Here is a 15,406-nt window from a genome sequence, read left to right as displayed (position 1 = left end):
TTTGGTTAAAAGGGTTGTTTACTGGTTTCTGGGTAAAATGTTCGTGTTTACATGTTTGATTTTATTACTTGTTATTATTCTAATCACTTACACATTCAGGGAACCTAAATAATTACTCTCTCTCTCTCTCTCTCTCTCTCTCTCTCTCTCTCTCTCTTTACAAGTTACCTATTGCCATAAAAAAAAATTGTCTGTTATTACCGTCTGTCTGTTTGTCGGTTTTTACGTTTTGTTTAGTTTGAACGTCTTTTTTTATTTTCAGGTAATACGAGACCCCGTTGGACATTTATTCTATCATTGTTCGTATTCATTTTGAAGTGGTAGAGATTTGCTTGTATGAACATACAGTTAGCTAAATGCTTTGCTCTACAATGTAATCTGCAAACATTGACTTTATGTGGATGAACATAGAAATTTATAGTCCAAATATTCTAGACTAGGTACATTAAAATTAAAGACACATTTAAGTTTTGTTAATTACCACGATCGGTTGTGATCGTCCACATTCAATTGAGCGGTCAAGTCGTAAAAGGGAGTTTTATGGTAAGAGCAAAATAAAAACAATAGTTCTCCAAAATCGGGAGGGATTTCAATTTTCCGTCTGTCTAGAATTTATTACATTGTTTTGATTTCGCTAGAACCTTGGTTTCCTTGATTACGATTTCAAAATCTCTAACCATTATTGTACTATCTAACTAAATATAAAACTATTGACTGCATTAACATCGTATTGTTAGAAAAAAAGCTATCAATTCTATAGTTTTGACCAACAGATTAGTAAAAAAACGAATGTTTACAGTTAAAAAAATAAGTTTTCTTTAGTCAAGTCAAAAACGTCGGAATAAGACATTAAATTACATCATACACATACGTCATGACATTACATGTGGTATAAGACTTAATTGTTAACAATTATAGAAAATATTTTAATTCTGTGTCATAGTCTTGGAAAGTTTATTTAACAACGCATTTCAATTTTTCATTTAATTACTCCTTCCTCTTTTTACTCCGATTTGTCATAAAATGAGCAACTTCGACTTTTACTGTAATTTCAAAGTACAAATATTTTTCTCTCATATGATGTATGAATTAGGTGTATGTTCTTTTGTGCATTAAACACCAAAACTGCTCCACTATTAGGAGAAAATACTCAAAAAATGTATTATCAAATCAAAAAGAGAAAAGAAATTACTAGTATAAGAGAAAAAATACTGGTTTGATATAAAATACAGGTATAGAAATCAATAATTATTATCAAATCGCCCTTTTGGGCGAATAATATGAATAACCAAGAAAGGGTCAACATAGCAAAAGTGGACAGCACCATATTTAATGGTCCGGGAAAAATATACGAAAAACTAAACATATACATTTTGGATCTCTAAAGGCGAAGGGTATCTTGAAACAGTGATGATTTTTTTTATCTATGATGAGCATATATAACAAGAATGGAATATGTCAAAGAGACAACAACCCCAACGGGATGAAATATGTCACCTGAAGACCATCCATGGGTCTTCGCTGAATGACAAGGAAACCCTCACGCCAAATTGCAGGATGTAGCTGGCCCCAAAACAGCATTATATACATTATACACATTTACAGCGAAAGAGTTTCCCCTAAATACTACAGCAACATAAAACTAAAAGTGAAAACGAAATAAATAAAGACGCCAGATATTCCTGACTGGGGACAGGCGCAAAAAAATGTGGCGAGGTTAAAGTACTTTGACGTGATCGCAACCCTCCTCCTATTGATTTTTTCCGTTGTTGAAAAAAAAGTTATTATACAATTAAAAATAATCTACAGATCAAGTGTCGCTATAATATCTTATTACTAAATAGTGTATGCTTACTTCCATTTTATTGTTTGTACAACGTCGCCTCCATTTAATTTTCAAAAAAAATAACATCATTACATAATGCACACCTTACTTTTTCTATTTGATTTACAAATACAAAAGGAATTGTATAAACGTCTTTATTGTACAAAAACAAATTAAATTATATCACAATGTAAAAATCAAGTATCTAGAATCTCGCTGTATAGTGTTCATCGTTTTTCTTTCCTTTGTCTTAGTGTGAAAGGATTAGAAACTGCAGACCTTGTGTTTCTTTGATTCCTTTTCCGTAACATTTGTTGTCTGGCGTATTCTAAGAAATATGGTTTATATGTTAGGAATAATTGTACGTCGTCTAAATCTTCTGGGTTGATGTCAGCTATTTCTGTCAGCTGTAATGTGTAACACACGTGTTAAAAAATAAACTTGAAGCTAAATTTAAAAATATGCAAAAACAGACAAAAACAATGGATATTAAACAGAATCCGACAGGAACAACACATAGAAAGTAAATGGAAATATGGGAAAACAATTTAAAGTCAGAGTTAAATCTTTGTTGGTGTCTGGTTCTTCAAAAAAGTACGAAATTACAATAAATAGGAACATAAAAATGTTCCATGGCCTATCAAACTTATCTATAAGCTACACGAAGTAATAAAACAAATACTAGATGGATCACCTTCTCAAGATATTTAGATGTGACCAGACTTCAATGTGTCCAGCTTGATGTTAAAAATATGTTCAGTAGATTTATTATTTTAGATAATTAGTCACGTGTCGTTTTTTTTTACAGATTTGATAAATATATAGCTGCATGATGATGAGAGTTACTTTCTATACAGCTCCAGTTTATTGTTCAAGAAACTGATAGTAGGTTGCGTCAGATTTTTAACCAAAAATCATCTTCTGCAATCATATGTTAATCTCCATTAAAACATAAGCAAACGGAATGCAGAAAAAAATGATGATGTAAGCATCTCGAGTAAACCAGTAGTCTGCAACTTGATTTCTTCCGTCAAGATTGATATTGTCGTATTTATAAGCGATAAGCTATCGAAACCATTCTAGCAGCAGCAACAAAAAAAAGAATTATAACAGAAACTTAACGAAACTAATGGCATTTATTTCGATTATGGTAATTTTTACTCATAAAAAACAGACGTTTCTTAATAAAAAAAACTTGTGATTCAGTAGTTGTCTTTGTAGGAATCGTGCAAAATCTGAAAAATGTGATACACCCCCAAAAAGGCTACATATTTTTACTTTTGTAATTAAGTTAATTTATGGGTCTATATTATGAAATGTGTAATTATTCATTCAAATCTGCCTGCTTTTAGGAGATAATCAACAATGAAAATCCAATAGATTACATTGTAGTTGAGTGTCGTTTACAGAATTATCTCCCTTAATTTTGAATTATATAGTGCATTCTATACAATTTTTATCTCCTATGAGCATGGGTTATATGAAAAGGTAGATGTTAATTTCTGTTTACTAGAGCATTTTAAACAAAATATCAAAAATAAAAATATGTAGGCTTTCCAACCATGTATCACATTTTGCATGATTCTTAGCTGGAGTTCTACTTAATACTGGTCGCCAATTTGACGTTAACATATCTGTTCACAGTATGGCCAGATACAGGTCTTCCGTTTGATGCTATGTTTGTTATAATCTCTGATTAAATCAACGTTTGAAATATCGGCCCTTAGAAATGTGAGCCCAAAATGCATAGTTCAGTACAAAGGACAAATTCATACCTCATCTTCTCGTCGAGTAGGATGTTCTGGACTTTCAAAGAACCAACCATTTGATGATGGTATCAAGGTATATGTAAAAACTAAAGTTATCAGCAGCGGTGTGTATTTCATCTCCTAAAATTAAATGGAAAAAAAATAATGGAAAGATAGCAAGCACTTTCATTCACTATCAAAATGATGAAATAATTTACCGTTATGGAACGATAGCGCTACAAAACATGGTTTCGCCCATCATGTCCATCGGCCGAGTCATGTTAAGTCTAATTTTCCAATATTTGCCTTGATATCATTATTTGTTATATAAACATTCTCTTAATCTCTTCTAGATTTTATCAATTTTACCCTTTATTCGTTATATTTTTGGGAGAAATCTAGACTGACTAATCAAAATGACTAATAATTGAAGTTATATTTAAGTTTCATGGCGGGGATATCAGAATTTGATAAAGAATAAGACAACATAAAAATGTAGAGAAAGAAACCATTTGTAGATGACAAATATCTTAATTCAATAGGTTTGCACAGTATGTATCATATGTTATATACTGAAATTGACTTAGCGCATAAATCGATACCCCTAAAACACTCAAGATGCATTCCTTGTATCAAACTTGGGGCTACAATGTTGTAGCTCCCTTGACATAGTTAAGTAAAACTCATTGGTTATAGATATTGCTACCTTATTCGATATTTCTGGTTTAGAATACATCTTACATAATCCGTGTTTGAACCTTGTTCTTCCAATACAATTGATTCTTATGCTGTTGATGAGAGGCTACTCCTTAAAACACGTGTACAGCATATCGAAATTTCCGAAATATGATTGGTATGTTCTGTATTTCAACATTGATATGAAAATATTCTATAGAAAGGATTTACTCTTCTGTTGCTATTTTCGACCACTATGAACTAACAATTTCAAATTAAAACAAAAAACATGTTTCATAAAACATGGCATTTGGGGTTTAGAATTCAGTTTACACTCTTCCTTATTTCTTTTTAACATATGTTCATCGATTTAAACAAATTAGTAATATATAAAATCTATGTTGGTTCTACTGGGAACTGTTGTCTTCTTCACTGATCTCGAGTCGTGATCTGTCTACATTTTCCCCGCCAATCCATTTAATAATAATATTTTTCAATATTTTCTTTTACTTTGATATTGGTCTCAAAAGAATACATTGATGACAGTTGAAAACATAATGTCGTAAAATAAAAAGATCAAATAAAAATACAATATAATCTTAACTTATATTATGTTGCTGTGTATATATTTAGAAACTGTTGTCAAGTGAACGTATTATATGTGTGTGTGTGTGTGTGTGTGTGTGAGGGAGAAGATGAAAAAAAAACTCAAAAACTCCATATAAGTCAAACTTTATGTACATGAGTATTTATTTTATTTCAATAACTTTTTTATTTTAACTTTTCAAGACGATATGTGACGTTGTACTTTTCATTATTTGCTACACTTTGACTGTTCATTCATATATTTTTTTAATTCCTTTTTCCATTTGTATCTTTCTTTTATCATTTTCGAATTAGTTTACTTCTTACCTTTTTATTTTATTTTGTGATTTTTTTTTTATCTTTCGTTTAATTGTTAAAATACAACAGTGTTTAAAGGGATCCACAGTGTGTCTTAAAAATGATCTTTACGCATAGAAGTTGGTACCAAAGTTCTTTAAATTACATGGTATTTGCTTCTGCAGCTAATTGCAACAGAGTTAAAATTGTATTTTATGTTAATAAGTATATATTTATATACGTTTTACATTAAACTGATAAGAAATACTAGTATTAAAGATATGCAACAAAATAAGTACCGTCTGAAGAATTATACATTCCAATAATTATAAAGAAAGACGGTAGAATTGGCCAATGGCATATAATTCATGAAAAGTGTGCATTATTTAAATCTGTGAAAAGGTGTACAATTTTGCAATCCTTATAGAAAACAAGGTCTTCATACTGGTAAATTATACGAATTAACCTTTGACCCTAGAAGCACTAGGGGTCTGATTTCAGTCTAACAGGAAGTTAACTCGATGAAGGTATACAGGTAACCTTAATGGATAACATAAGTATGTGTAGTAAAATCCCGGTCGGCAACAAATAATGCGAAGTATACGGATCTTACTAGTTTCATATCTTTAACAAAACACCATGCTTATAGCACACACCTTTAAGTTTTATATAGGTATGGGAAAGAATAAATCCTAATGTAAAACTTCAAAAATGCCAATATCCAACTTCGTCCTCTTACATGTTACACCAGCATCATATAATTATTATGCAGTGACTAGATCGCTAAAAATTGCAACGTGACAAAGGGTTCTAAATATATACAAAATAACAAATTATAAGTTAAGATTATATTGGTATTGAATGTTATTCGATCTTTAATGACTATAAAGAGAGAACACCTGGAGCTGTTTTCAATATGGTTGACATCTTGCAAAGGGAAACCATTGGAAGTAGAAGGACAAAAGCCAGGTTACCCTATTGTACGAAATTAACTAGGGGTCAGCAAATGTTCCAGAAGACAAATTAACAAAATCTGACAGGCGCACGAGCATTCATAAAGTTAGGCAATTATCCTCCAATAAAGGTATTCATAAATTTTCCTTTTCCCCATACAGTGTCTGACGAGAACTCGATGTCAGAGTCAATTGCATTATCCTCAAGCCTTGAAACCTTCAAAAGTGGTATACCCACATTAACATTTGAATAAATTTAACATATAGACTTTGAACTGCTTAATCACTGTGTATAATGTAGATAGTATTGATTTCAATTTAATTATAAATCCTTGTATATAAGACACACATTCAGGGAATGTCACACTCCTAGAGTCTACGCCTGTATTTTGAAGAAGAAGATAAAAATATGATTGCAATATTCTAAACACTTGTTTGTTGCTTTTGGTGTAAGCCTATATTAATGTTAAGGATCCTGCAACTTGCAGACAGTACAGATTGTAAGAAACTATAGTATGTTTTTTTTTAATTGGAATAAAGCAGGCCAATAAAAAAACCTCCATACAGTTCGGTAACATTAAAATTATCATAAAGAGAAATTAACTAAGCCCATTCAATATGCATGGCTCAATCACTAACTTTTTTCAGAGCTCTAAAAATTTGGAAAATTTCACGTCTTGCGTCCATTTTTATATTCGTTTGATTTTAACCAAACGAAAATTAATAGCTATGTTCAGTTTTAGGTTTAGCCAAATTCTGACATGGATTATAGTGTTCAGCGTGATGAGATCTACCTGTGGTCAAATTTTGGTTTTAATCCATCAAGCCTTGTTGGAGTTATCTGCCCTTAAAATGTTCATTTTCAGGGCATTTGAAAGATATCATAACTCAATACATGTAATTCCAACTTTATTAGCATATGCCTTTTCCGTGCATTGTGTTTGGTTTTTAACCTTTTACAACCTCACCGAAGACAGTTTTTACAACAGTGTAAATTCCAAGTACAGATCGTAAACAACATGGCTACCATCGCGTCGACAATAGACAGAGACGTTTATAGGCTTAAAACGGTATTATCTGCTTTATTCCATTCGTTTTCGGCATTGTATAATCAAAACAGCAGTTTTTAAGGAGAAGATAGTAAACAGTAGGCCGTTAATACTTTGAATATCGAAAATGACAACGATGTCACTTCGTCGGTTGCCACCATTTGCAATGTTCTTTTCATTGAATGAGAGAAAACAAAATATTAATATATTTCTGATAGTTAGGTATTGGAATTAATTGGATTAAACACTGTACTCTTTTTTCCAGACTTTGTGGATGTGTTATATTTGACCATTCACTTACAAACCCTACATTTGTTTGAGACTGAATGGTCCGACTTTACACATCGATTAATTCTGAAAAGAGGTGCTTAATCCTATAATTTACCAAAGTGATATGGAAAATATAGCCTGATCTCTGTGATCATGATGGTGCAAACAGTTAAATTAATCTTTCAAAATAGTGGGGTTTTCATAACATGTTTCATCCTTTATCCACTACCTGTTTCTTACAGTGACTGACGATTATACCTCAATACTCTCTTATTTTTCTGAGCAATTAATTAAACAAAATGGTGGTGGAACGTCGAAAATAGATTGATTTATTTTTCTTTTGTTAAGTATTTTTTCATTTCAGATACATGTAGTAATATTCTCATTTATTTATTTACATAATAGGAATTGCATTAGCTCTAAAATTCAAACTGAATACAAAAAACACACATATTGTAAATTCCGGAATGTTGTTTTCGTGTTCGAAATATTTAATCGATGCATTTTTTCAGTTTCTAATATAAAATAAAATACTTCCTCAATTTAAGTTTAAAAATAGAGATAGTTTAAACGAGCAAAAAGAGAGAAAGCCGTCAATCATTTCAAAAAAGATACATTTGCGTCCCACTTATAGACAAAGGTAAAATTTATTCATAGGTTTTTCAATTCAAGCACACACGAATTCTATGCGAACTACAAATTAACAGAAATAAAATAGAAATGCATCTTACATTGAATGACTTCTATGAATTGTTACTTTAGAACCATGGGAAAGTTCGATTGGGAACTCATAATGTAAAAATAAAACTAAAAAAAAACCTTATGTATACTATACATCGTAGTAGGGTTACTTTGACTTACTGTGAGTGTACTCTTCGTCGTAATTTTTCCGTTGATGTTCAAGAGACCGCTTCTAAATAAGAACCCCTTTTTATCGGAATAAATGTTGAACGTAGGCTAGACCAATCTTAATTCGACGTCATAATGCCGAACACCTGATTCTAAACATGTTATTATTAGCAAGGGATTTTGTTTATTGTTTTGTTCATTTTATATTAGAAAATAGTGATTTCCCAAATGTGTAGAAATAATCATGAATCCGTTCTTGACCAGGTATAATCATAATTATCCAATAAATAAGATGTATTTTCTCTTCCCCTTCTTAGAAAAGGAGATGAACTATCACTGCTAATTTTCTATTGTGGTTAGGGAGTGGGAAATTTCGACGAAATTTCATGAAAATGATGTCTTCGTTGCTCATTAAGGGGAGATAATTACATGTACCATTTTCAGTCATTATCATACACATGGTATAGTTTTGTAAATAATATTTTTGAAGGTGTGAGATTAGATATTAAAGATTTTGAATCTGCTGATAAACCTTATAGTAAAATAAAATTTAATTTAAAGATAAAGTTTAAAAAAACGAATTAGCAATATATATGAAGAAAAAATTGTAAATGAACTATTATCTATCAATGATAGCTCAAAACTATTTCTATACAGTAAACTTAAATCAGAAATAAAAATTGAAGAATATCTGATAAAAGAGCCAAATTTTAAAAAAACAGACAAATAATTACTAAATTTAGTGTAAGCGACCATACACTAGAAGTAGAAACAGACAGGTATAAAAATATTTCAAGGGAAAACAGATTTTGTAAAATATGTAAAGATGAAGTTGATGATGACTACCATTTTTTTCTTAACTGTAAATAGAACTCGAATGTAAGAAATAAGCTATTTGCAGAAATAGTTAAACTAAACCCTAATTTTAGCCAATATCAACCACTAGATAAACTAAAAAATACACTATCTCCAAAAGCTGAACTTTTACCAGCAGTATGTAATTTTTAATTAGAATTGCGAAATTGTGATCCATGCCGGTCAAAAGTTGCATAATTTAATATATATATATATTGATTTTTGATGTCCAGTTTGTATTTTATGTTTGTTCTTTGTATTGTATTTGCTTGATCCATATGGGTGTAATTTGCAAATAAAGTGTTATTACTACTTTTCAAATAATCGAAGTCCAGTCTTTACTCCGCCTTAAAGACTAGACAGGAAAAACAGACACACGCAACAAACAATATGAAATAACCAAAATCAAACGTACAAAAAAAACATTGAATAAGCAACTCGGACTCCACTAAACCTTGGGAGCATGGACCAGGTGCACCGCACCTGTAGGGTAAGAGTCTTTTGCTTTTCTAGAAACAGCCGCTGAGTTGTTAATAAATGCCAAGTCCGGGTAGACGAACTATGTATGACATGGTGAAAAAATCGGTTCTCGTGGTGCAGATGCCTAATAATTTTAAGAAAACTAGCACGGTACAAAAAATCCTCGAACTTACGGCAAGCTTTGGCATAATGTATGAACTCCATATGTGGGTACTGACGGGATGTTATATTATATCTAGGAAAACAAATGTCTCGGTGCCTGTATAATAATGTCTATCCTGGGCGTGACATTTTATGAGCAACTCAGCGGGTGTTTCCCAAAATGAAAAGGACACTTACCCTTTTTTCGTAAAAGCCATATTTCTCATTTACTTTTGTTTCTTTGTGCCTGTTAGTTTGGTTATTTCATGTTCTTTGTGTGACTGCTTACCCTGTCTAGTCTTTATCCTTGGAATATATACTTTTGATTTCCGCTCAAATTTTGGTTCCCTTAATTACCCTTAAAAAAAACCGTTAAATTAGACAGTATACTACATTATACCTTAACCTATTTAATTACGGTTTAGAATAAGCTTCGATTTCTCTTCTGAAGTCTTTATTATATGATCACATCGTAATATATATATATATATATATCTTAATTTCTGTCTTATTCGGTACCATCAAAAGTTGTCCTATTCGGTTACATCATGTGCCAATGTTCGTGCGCTAGGTTTACTTGCTAGGAAGCATCACTCAGTTAACGAAAGCTATATTTTAATATAGCCAAGTTGGCCGAGTGGTCTAGAGCGTTGGACTTAGTTCAGGAGGTGTTGCCATAGATGTCAGAGAAGAGAAGGGGCTCGAATTCCGCTGACGCAGCGGCCAAATTGCCTCACCCATTAGACTTCTTATATGTATTTTATTCTTGGTGTGGCTGTATTTGTATACTGTTACAGATCCTCTACTGTCTTACTCGATACCATCAGAGATTGTCCTATTCAGTTACATCATGTGCTAATGTTCGCGCTCTAGATTTACTTACAAGGAAGTATCGCTCGGTTAACGAAAGCTGTAATTTAATAAAGCCTAGTTGGCCGAGTGGTCCAGAGCGTTGGACTTCAGGCGGTGTTACCAGAGAAGAGAAGGGGTTCGAATCCCGCTGAGGGAGCGACCAAATTTGCATCGCAAATTTGCAACCTTTCATCGGTTCTAGAGTTGGGGTGTAGTTTTTAGACTTGATTTTATATATATAAACGTCTAAATATGTTTAACATCACCAAAACATAAATATTTCGGATAACTGATATCCTTCTACATTATATATATATATATATATATATATATATATATATATGTATGTATATTTAGAGCTAATTTATCGCCTTATTGTCCCTTTTCTTTAACATGCTCTACCGGTACACCTAGTTTTTGTATTACGCGGTATTCTAACATATTGTATTCCTGAACATGCTCTTGTGGTATACCTAGTTTTGGTAGTAATTACGTGTACTTTTAAAGCACCGTATGTATCTGCCTTTTTTTCCCTCTTTTTTTTTGGGGGGGGGGGTGTTAAACGTTTTGTTTTGTTGTTTTTGGGGGGTTGCGTTTGTATTGTTGTTTTTCTTTGCTATCAAGTGATATTGCACACTGGTCGTCCTGTGCTGAGCGATTTATGTACGTGAGGTCAAATTTAATTTTTTTTCTTTTTTTGATTTATTTTATTTTTGCTGTAGTTATTGTTTTTTTTATCACGCCTTTATCCTAATGTTAGGCACACAATTCCGGAAATCTATACACATAGCTGACATTGGTTATCTGTTTTGGTACGTTGGTACTTTGGTTTATGATATAAAAAAGCTAAGAACTATATATGAGCTGTTAAAGGTAACAGGTGTCAAAGGTCGTTTTACGGGCAACGTGTCTTGTACATGAACTAGAGGCTTTACATCAACTAAGCCAAATCTAATTATTTCTTGTTTCCTGTTACCTAAATAATTAATGTAGATAACACCAATTATTTACATTCAACTTGTTTGGACTTCTATTATTACATGTAGGTCACTAGAGGCATATCGAAAATTTAAAGTGGGGCGAAAGTAGGAATTGGAGGCAGAACGAAGCGATGCAAGAAAATTTGGGGTCGGGTTTGCGAAGATTTAATGAAAAACATTCACGTTTCCATGTATTAGGGCTGGATGTACGCCATACCCGCGGCGAAAAAACTACATACTACTATCTCTTAAACCACCTGAAATATTTAGGAGACGACGTATGTCATGATTGCAGTTTAATATGATTTCTGTCCTTCCAAAAAAGTGTTGCCATTCTTTACAACCGCTCGTCTTTTTCCTTAATATTTCTTTATTTTATAGCTGCAAAACATACTAGTTAAGATTTGACTTGTATAGGGGGCTGGCAGATGATTTTAAAAGAAGGTTCAAGGATATTATTGGTATTTGCGTGAAAATAAAAAAAATACAGTAATTTAAAAGAGGGCTCGAAACCCAGGATATATACGCCCTTCCTGCTACTGGGTCTGTTCAATTCTGGAAATTGTAACCGGCATCATGGTATTGGTATGTTGTTGGTTTCCACGTTTCATATTTCGTTCTAATTTTTAAAATCAATTTACTATAATAATCGTTACATTTACACAAGACTCTGCGCTTCTTCATTATATGATTGCAATTTTATACATGCATGTAGTAGTATCGTACATGTATCTGTACATGTTGATCGTAAAATTGCTTTGGTCTACTGATCAAAAATCAAGTATCAATTTCAATTTAAATATGGGTTTATACTGGAACTGTGATCTATCCATCGAAATGTTGGTTTTCTTTTTTGCTTTGAGGACAGTCGTTTGTATGTTCTAACTTTTGTAATTATCGTATTCTACCCACAGAAATCATTTTTACTGGATGATTTCAGAACGATGTCTCTTTGAATAGTAGATTGAATGATAGGAAACTATGATAAACGTGATGATTTTTACTTCCTAATCATAAAGATCCCGACCCATTCTTAGTGTCAATATACCAGGATCTCCATTGTATGCAGTATACATTCCCAGATTCCACAGTTCCAGTGTATGCAATATATTCCCATATAGTTAATCCGTTTCTGTCTTGGCTGTGATTCTCTATATAAAGTACGGATACCGTCGAATAACTGAATATTCATATAAATCTCTAATTCTTTTAACAATATCTAAAGGTATTCCTTGTAAAGTGAATATCACATTCTCTTTATTTTTTTCTTGGAATTAAGCTTAAGTTTCCATGTATTGCAGTAGGAATGAAAAATAAAGATTCATTAGTTTCAGGCAATTTACAATGTAACTGCATATGTCTTCTACATTCAATGATATAAATAATTATAAATATATATATATATTTAGTTCTTGATGAAAATTTCTGATATCTATAGGTAACCATTCTTATTTTATAAAATAATGCTCAATGTCATTCAAAAACATGGAAAATAGAAAGTGAGACAAGTTCTCTCCTTGCCGTGCTCCCATTAAACATGGGGAAAATTAGAAATTTTTCCATTGATATTAACGCAAGAAATAATATCTTAAATAATATTGAAAATGATTCTGAAGCATTTTCGCTCTATGTTACTCATCTGTAATTTTTGCCACAACCAAGACGTGCAACAGTATCAAAAGTACAATGAAGCGTCATTCCAAAAGAAAAATACAATTCAACTAACGCAAGAAGAACAAAAATGCTGTCGTTGAATATCCTTTCCTAAAACGTGATCAATACTAAAAAAATAAGTTAAATATCATTTTGCAAAAAAATATTAACCTCTTGTTTATAATAGAAGAAACTCATTCATCCAGACAACTAATCAGAGTGATTAGTCTAAAATTACTGGGATCAGATTGGTAACCTTTCCTTTTTTAAATGGGAATACTAACACCAGATGTCCATGAATCGGGAATAAATCCTGATTCAAACACAACTTTAAATAATTTACCAAAGATTAACACAAGATTGGAATTAGAGTTTTCCATGAACTCGTTAGAGAACTCGAAAGCTTCTGAGATTATTCTGTCTTGCATCTCAGAGGTTTTAGATTCTTTAAGTAGCAGTCTTTGTAAGAATCATGCAAATTCTGTAATATGTGATACACCTAAAAAAAAAAAAAAGGCTATACATTTTAGTTTTGTTTTTAAGTTGTTTTGTGGGTCTATATGGTGAAATGTATGACTAGTAAAGGTGACGTGGCACAAAAATATCATTTTATGAATGTATTTATAAAACCATAGTATGTTTAGATACGAGTGTAACAAACGTTTTCTCATCAGGTTAGCGCAAGATAAAGTTAGAATGATGTATTTGTTTTCCGATTGGTGGTTTATATGGTCTTGACTATCCTCGCGGATTTTGCAAAACCGCCCCTGGCGGGGATTGTGTTAGTAGATGTCTGTTAGTAGTTGGAGGTAGCAAAGCCCAGCTTTCTGGATACCTGACCGAAGAACTCAGAGTATGTCCTACTAGCGGCTGGGCTGCTCTGTTGACGCTCTGACCTACTCCCAGACCCCACGTGGGTCCGAGAGCGTTTCCCGACTCTCACTGTTAGGGAGTACGTCAACGTGAAGAGTGCCTGATGTATTTGTAATTTATCGACGATCTATATAGCTAATTGATATGCATGAATGAAAACCTGATCGAGGTAACGCTCAATTACCATACATGGAAATGCTGCGTCATTGGTTCTCAATCTCCATTTAGGTACATCGAAAATGAATACACGTGCCCAAGGAGTTAAATGTATAAATCCTTGACGTGCCCGAATAAATTAATACAGCTTCGAAAATGCCTTGTTTATATGATGCAGAGTGGTCCACTGATCTCTGTGTGGGTGCAACAATCGTATTTAGAAAGTTGAAAAAAAACGTTCTCTTCGTTTTCTGTCAGCTTTCCATTTTCGTTAGGCATACATCCCCGCGTGGTGAATAAACAACTACTTTACACACTATTTTTTTTACTTTGACAGGAGGGTACTACTAAAAAAGTGACACTCTGTGTACCGTTCTTTCTATGTCACTGGGTTATATCAATAAACAGACCTGGTAAACTTAATTATGACCAAGAGATAGGGTGGCGGCGTCGTTTGTCTTTACTTGGTTCGGCGACCCGTGACACAGGTGACGTCGAAAGTGTATGACTTCGATAATAATTGAAATGCATTGTGTCGTGATTTTCTTTTTTGTTATGGATTTTGAAATAATACAATCTACATGATGAATTTGACACAATACATAGTATATAATAGGTGACCCTAGGTTAATTTTAGGTAGCTTTTCTGGTACGGAAAATATTTTTATAGGTCAGTTATATTTAATTATAGCAAAAAAGATTTAGAACACGAGGAAGCTTCAACAAGAAACCCTTATGGGTTCTCAAATAAAATTATCAAAGACCAATGAAAAATAAACATGTTCGTATTATCCTTATATTTGCGGGACTTTCTGATTATTACACTCCCTGGTACTGGTACATTTGTCAGGAGTAATTTTCTGTTAAAAAAAATTATTCATTCTTTTCTTTATTTACAACATGCATAAATTATGATACTTATTGAATAAGCATTGTTAAATAGAATGATATTGCCCAGTTGTGAACTGTTTTTGATGGGAACCCTTTGTGACTGGTTCCGTGAACGGGTTCATAAGATTCATTTACATATTAGGTTATTTTTGGCATGCAAATTATGACAGAAATTAATCGGAGAAATAATGGTTTGTTTGACACCTACAATACTCAGAAACTGTATTTTATTGGTCTTTAAATTTCATAATATTTCGATAATGTTGCGTATTTG

At 32.4% G+C, this 15,406-nt stretch overlaps 1 protein-coding gene and 1 long non-coding RNA gene across 2 annotated transcripts in view; one reads left to right on the top strand and one right to left on the bottom strand.

The window, feature by feature from the left end:
* LOC148618133 (uncharacterized) overlaps nt 1-456 on the top strand; it is a 35,775-nt gene extending 35,319 nt beyond the window's left edge. The window contains exon 9 of the long non-coding RNA XR_015922654.1: nt 263-456. This is a non-coding gene — a long non-coding RNA (uncharacterized LOC148618133). The remainder of the gene's footprint in view (nt 1-262) is intronic.
* Nucleotides 457-2,039: 1,583 nt separating this feature from the next.
* Nucleotides 2,040-4,309, bottom strand: LOC148618132 (uncharacterized). The gene is made up of 3 exons (XM_088585166.1): nt 4,280-4,309; nt 3,601-3,714; nt 2,040-2,232 (listed from the first exon to the last, which is right to left on the bottom strand). The coding sequence occupies exons 1-3, from the start codon at nt 4,307-4,309 to the stop codon at nt 2,053-2,055; spliced, it is 324 nt and encodes a 107-aa protein (XP_088441292.1). The 3' UTR covers nt 2,040-2,052.
* Nucleotides 4,310-15,406: the final 11,097 nt, after the last annotated feature.

The sequence above is a fragment of the Perna viridis genome, chromosome 5, assembly GCF_037379345.1.
Source record: "Perna viridis isolate PV_CMFRI_1.1 ecotype Kerala chromosome 5, ASM3737934v1, whole genome shotgun sequence".
NCBI classification, from domain to species: Eukaryota; Metazoa; Mollusca; class Bivalvia; order Mytilida; family Mytilidae; genus Perna; species Perna viridis.
Note: the sequence above shows the minus strand (reverse complement) of the source record. Positions and strands in the feature narration are given on the sequence as shown.

What these genes read in the sequence shown, in the direction of transcription:
- LOC148618132 (XM_088585166.1), bottom strand. Translation starts at nt 4,309, where the DNA reads ATGTATTCTAAACCAGAAATATCGAATAAG. An exon ending in AACCAGAAATATCGAATAAG is followed by an intron (nt 3,715 to 4,279) that starts GTAGCAATATCT and finishes ATTTAATTTTAG; the next exon opens with GAGATGAAATACACACCGCT. An exon ending in CTACTCGACGAGAAGATGAG is followed by an intron (nt 2,233 to 3,600) that starts GTATGAATTTGT and finishes TACACATTACAG; the next exon opens with CTGACAGAAATAGCTGACAT.